This window comes from Fukomys damarensis, unplaced genomic scaffold (assembly GCF_012274545.1).
Source record: "Fukomys damarensis isolate Sample0158 unplaced genomic scaffold, DMR_v1.0_HiC HiC_scaffold_32, whole genome shotgun sequence".
Taxonomy (NCBI): domain Eukaryota; kingdom Metazoa; phylum Chordata; class Mammalia; order Rodentia; family Bathyergidae; genus Fukomys; species Fukomys damarensis.
This window is the reverse complement of record NW_022900944.1, coordinates 41,320,019-41,325,707: the sequence shown is the minus strand read 5'-3', so window position 1 is coordinate 41,325,707 and position 5,689 is coordinate 41,320,019. Positions and strand designations below refer to the sequence as shown.

General features: G+C 49.6%; 1 protein-coding gene across 5 annotated transcripts in view; it reads right to left on the bottom strand.

Moving 5' to 3' along the window:
* Wwox (WW domain containing oxidoreductase) overlaps positions 1 to 5,689 on the bottom strand; it is a 972,155-nt gene that overhangs the window by 472,790 nt on the left and 493,676 nt on the right. Inside the window, exon 8 of one of the 5 annotated variants that reach the window (XM_010609471.2) lies at positions 2,306 to 2,459. The exons of the other annotated variants lie outside the window; for them this stretch is intronic. Within the exon in view, the coding sequence (XP_010607773.1) occupies positions 2,313 to 2,459 (147 nt within the window). The 3' untranslated portion in view covers positions 2,306 to 2,312. Of the gene's footprint in view, positions 1 to 2,305; positions 2,460 to 5,689 lie in introns of those variants that run through there. 5 annotated transcript variants of the gene reach the window in all.

The following is a 5,689-nucleotide window of genomic DNA, read 5'->3' as shown; positions in this document are numbered from 1 at the left end:
CTCTCTCTCTCTCTCTCTCTCTCTCTCTCTCTCTCTCTCCCTCCTTTTTCCTGTCTTTCTCTCACCTTGGCCACCATGAGGTGGGCAGCTTCCTTGCGGCATGTTCCCACCCCAATGTGTTTCCTTGTTAAAGGAACAAAAGCAACATGGCCAACCAACCATGGACAGATACCTTCAAAACTGTGAGCCAAAATAAACCTTTCCTATTATAGTCTTACTGTCTCAAGTATTTTGTTACCGTCACAGGAAGCTGACGAATACAAGGTCCCACGGATTCTGCTATAATGTCACCAAGAGAGCAGTGTGTATGGACGAGGATTCTCTCAGAACAAAACATTGCCGGCAAGTACCAGGAAGAGCCTGGCGTGGAGACACGTGAAGGGTGGCATGAGTATTCAGGAGAGGGGACTTCACCTAACACAGGACATGGAGGGTGCACCTGAGACAAGGGACTGGGTGAGCTTTCTCCATGAAATCCTTCTGCTCTTGAAGGACAAGTAGGAGTCAGCAGGTGAATCAGTTCCTAGCCCTGCTGCAACAGTTCTACAGACCAGGCAGCTCTGGCTGCAGCTCTGGCAGTTTCATAGCTATGGGGGCCAGAAGTTGGAAACAGAGGTAACATGAAGACTATGTTCCCATCATAGGCTCAAGGGGAGATCTTTCTTTGACTCTTCAGTTCCTGGTGGCCCCAGATGTCCCTCAGTCAATGGCAGTTCAATTCTGGTCTCTGCCTCTGTGCTCACAGTGTTTCCTCTATTTCTTCACATCATCTTCCTTCTATCTCTGTCTGTCTCTGGGTCCACATTCCCCCTTTTCATAGGGTACTGTAAGTCACATGGGATTCGTGCCCATTCAGATAACCTCATTTGAACTTGATTACATGATTTTTCCTTCTTTCTTGGCCTGGAGACATTCTCTTAGTGATAGTAATTAGGATGTATACTGGGACCACCACAGTTTCTTACTCAAACCTCGTGGGCTGGGCATTTTGGCTGGGGGTCCTATTAGCCATTGCCATGTCCTTCTGAATCTGGGAAGGCCCCTGCCCACTTCGCTGCACTCCTGGAAGCTCAGTGCTCACTGACAAAGCCTATGCCATTTGCTCATACCCCAAAGTCAAGTGAGGGTCAGGCCCAGTGGGTAGTAATTACCTCTCCTTCTTCCCACCTTGAACCTGAGTGACATTGGAGTGCTGCAGTGGCCACCTAAGACCTCAGAAAAGTGACCCACAGCATCACAGGGTTGGGAACCCAGCTGCTGAGCCTGCTGAGCTAACGTCAGCAACAGCTCCTCCAGTGGGACTCCCATTCAGCGAGAGAAGACAAAGTCCTGTTAGGCGGAATTCATTTTACTTGTGTTTTCTGTGACTTATAGCAGAACTTTGTCCTCACCGATAACCACATCACTGGTTTGCATGTTGCCAACTTTGACCCATGACAATCTGTTCTCCATCTGGTGGCCGTGGAGCTGGCACAAGCCATGTTGAATCATGCCACGTCATGGCATCTGTCCTTCCAAACATCTTATATTGCACATTTTATCAGATCATGCCCTCCCATGACAGTCTCTTCTGGACTGAAACCATGCAGCAGCAGCAGCAGCTAAGGATGAAATGTCCAATCCTTACCACGGTTTTCAAGGCTCTGTGTGATCCTGCCCGTGCCTACCTCCCATTCTGCACCTTGAATCTTCCCTCAGACTTACTTTGTTTGGGTTTCACGTTTCACCCCCTTCATCAGCCCTCAAACCCACCCTGCTTAATCTCAACACCAGTGGTCTCCACTTGTGCCTCCTCTGTCTGGAACCCTCTGCTTCCACACCACTGAGTAACAACTCCTTGTCATGCTGCCGGGGAGAGCCAGCGGGACGTGTCTGTCCAACACCCAAGGGCAGAGCTAGCATTTACTGAATATAAGAGCATGAGACGAACTCAATCTAGAAGGGGCCTCTATAGAGTGGCTTTGGGTCACCCAAACTCTGAAAGTCATTATCTTCTTCCCATCCCACCAAGGCCAGTGTTATGGGAACAGAATCCAAGCATGCACCAGCTCTGAGTGGAAGGCAGACCCAAGGCCACAGGCAGGGTGAGTCATTCTGTTCCAACATCCTAGTACGTCTTCACGGCAGGACTCTGCCCAGGTAGGCACTTCCCAAAGATCAGGTCTGCATTAATATGTCTGCTGGGGATGACTTAATAAAACACCACAGAGTAGGTGATCTGAGGAAATAACATTTATTATCTCAAGGTTCCAGAGGCTCAAAGCCCAAGACCAAGGTGGCAGTGGGTCTTGTTGCTTCCGGGGCCTCATACCTTAGTTTGCTGATGGTTGTCTTTTCTCTGTGCCTTTACACAATCTTTCCTTCAAGTATGCATACTCCCTGTGATTCCTGGTAAGTTCAAAGTTCCTTTTCTCCTCAGGATCCGTATCAGTGACTGTCTCATCATCAAGAAACAATACCTGGCACACACAATTTAAAAGAGGAGAGGCTTACTTTGGCTCATAATTTCAGAAGTTTCAGTCCATGGTTGGCAGGTTCCAAGGGAGGAACAGCATGGTGGAAGGGGCTGCCGTGGAGGAAAGCTGCTTATCATGGTGGCCAAGAAGGGGAAAAAGGAGGACCCAGGGAAGGAGCTGGACCCATCCCCAGGACCCCCCTCTTCCCACTACATCCCACCTCACAACAGGACACTGCACCAGCAAACTCACTGCTGGATAAATCCACTGGCATGTGCAGTGCTCTCATGAGCCAGCTCCAGCTTCTAAGAGCCTTGTTTCTGAGTACATGCGAGTCTGGGGCACACTGCAGAACCAAACCACAGGGACCTCACTGGACAGAATGAGGGGCCACCCTAATGGACCTGTCGCTGAACAGACATTCTGAAGCATTAATTTTCATCTGATAGATGAACAAGAAGAAAATAAAAATGTGCAGAGAGGGAAGCAATGCAATCCAACGTCCATTCGCTTTATTTGCATCTGGAGAAGGGACCTGTACTTGTGTCTACCTGTGTGTCCAATGCTGCACGGCCAATTCTGCCAAGGCTTGGAGGTGGGCTGCACTGGGAGGAAGGGATGGTGGGGCTAGAAGCGGCATTGCGAGTGATGAACACACAGCTATCACAGGCACAGCTCCTGGCAATTTGTTGTGAGGGCAATTTGGTGACTCTCAAAGACATTTCTGAAACTCGGTCTCTTAACTACTTCCAAAGCACAGACCATGCATCAGGCCGCCTGGGCAGCACTTAGTTGTGGATGAGAGATGTGCTTTGAGGGTTCCAGGCGGGAAGGATGAGCAGTCCGGCCTGGGGGAGATGCCGCTGGAGGGGAGACTGTGACTGCCAGAGCAAGGGCACCCAAGAAGTGGCACAAAATGAGCATGGGCTCCTGGCCTGGCTAGCAAGAAAGGAAAACAGGCTATGGAACCAGAGGCCTGACAGGGAGCAAATCCACAGGAGGCAGCAGCATGGGAATAGCAGGTTAGCTGGCTTTGCTATGGGGCCTGAGGTGTGTGCCATCCAGAGAGCATCCGCTTGGGAGGCTCTTGGCAGTGCCGGCGTTTGGAGGACAGTCTGATGGACAGAAGACAGAGGGGCTCTATCAGATAAGAGCCACTGTGTCAGAGAGGACCCAAGCCCCTGAGTGCCGCGGCTGATGCCTCCAGGCCCTGGGGAATGCAGCAGGCTGGCCCATCATGCCAGGCCTCTGTTCATGGTGGCAGCCAGCGACTCCCACAAGCTGCTCTCTGTGATCACTGCTTAACTTAAATGAGTTAATCTCATTTTCCAGATGAATTGTTATTTTGTCTCCTGCAGGCTGTGATTACCGGATAAAAGAATTGTGTGAACAGGAGGGCGGGGGCTTCACAGAGCCTCATCCCATGGGCTCCCCCCGCAGGGTCCACCTCCGGCCTGCCCCCCCATGGGTTAGAAAAGGAGCACAGGGGGCTGCACCATGACACACTGGAGATAAACTTTTCAGATGAATTATGTCACTTTCTAAAGACATGTATGCTGGGAGGGGGCAATTTATCCTTGTGTTTTGAAACATGGTTTATAATTCTGACAAAATGTAACACATGTCGAGGGCAGAATGGATGTGTAAATGACACAGTCTTCAACCTCCCTCCCTCCCTCTCTCTCTCTTGCCTGTATAGCACATCAGTTAACAAATCTATACTGAGGGTGCCCACTACATACCAAACACTGCTGGGTGCTGGTTGCAGGGAAGGATATTTTTTTTTTCAAAGAGGCCAACTCCCAATTTCTCCTCTTGAGGAACTTTATGACCTTTGAATCATTGCTAACAGCATTCTTCATTCATTTTAAAAAAATTTTGGAGCCTGCAGAGTAACAACTGGCCCTCTCTTCGCAGGACACATAGAGAACAGGGTTCTAATCCACTTTACTCCCTAGGAGACTTGGGCCAAGGTGTTTAACCTTTTGAGGTCAGGTGTTTCAATCTGGCATTAATTAGACCCAACTTTCAGGGCAGTGGCAGGGACATGCAATAAAGTTACAAAACTTTCCGCAGGGCACAAGTGTTTAATGCAGAGGAAGTTCAAACATAAAGATTTCTCAGAAATTAAAGAACCAAAGAATGTTATCACAGCTGAATGACAGAGTGGGCAGAAATAAAACAACATTAAATGTAAGGGCCAGATCTAGCAAATAAAAATACAGGGTCTCACAAAACAGCAAACAATCCCTTAGTACAAATATATCCTACACAGTATATTTTTAAAGTGCAAGTCCCAAATGTTACCTGGGACAATTCTTTTTTTCCCCCCCTAAATTTTAGTGTTTATCTGAAATTCAAGTTGACCTGGTTGTCCCTTTACCTGAGAGCCCTATCTAAATGTTCTGACATGAGAATCTATGCAAATCTCGTTTAGATACAGCTGCGTCTCCGGACAAGATGCCTTAGCTTCTGTTTCCTCTTCTGCGGCGCTGGGCTAATGGTAAAACCAATGCCTGCTTAACGTGGCTGTGTTGAGAACCGGAAGTGGCCAGCGGGGAGCATGTTTTGTAGCTGTGCAGTGCCACGCGCTGATGTGTTTGTTGGTCCTTTGCACACCTGCATTGGAGTGACTGCTTTAGGACAAACTTACTGCTCCCTCATCCATACCAAGCCCTCGCCTCATGCGGCCCTCTTCTCTAGGGAAGCAGACAATCCGTACTTCGAGCTTGAGAATTACTACACATCCGGAGCACTGCCTCCGATTCTGACATGGGTGTAGGCTCTGGAGTGCCCACGCCTTACCTGTGCAACCTCTGGTTAACTCGCTTAACCTCCCTGAACGCCAGGTTACACAAAGACCCAGGGCTCCTGTACCTGGAGAAGCCTCCTTCTCCGGACGGAGAGGGACTGCTCTGGGCCTGCTGAGGCCTCTGCTGGGTACTCTGCCACTTGTTTCTAGTGGGGAAAGGGAAGTGGAAAGCTTCAGAAAGAGAAGTTAGGGCCCAGAGAAAGCCAGCAAGACGGGAGCTCAGCCTGCAGAGAAAGAGGGAATCCTGAGGGCCAAAGAGCTCTTCTGAAGTGAGACTCCGGCAGAGAGCAGCTACCAGAGAAAGAACCTTGCCAGGTGCTTCAGCCTGGCTCTGGAAGGGACTGAGGAGTGGCTCAGGATGTGTGTGTGTGTGTGTGTGTGTGTGTGTGTGTGTGTGTGTGTGTGTGTGTGTGTGTGTGTG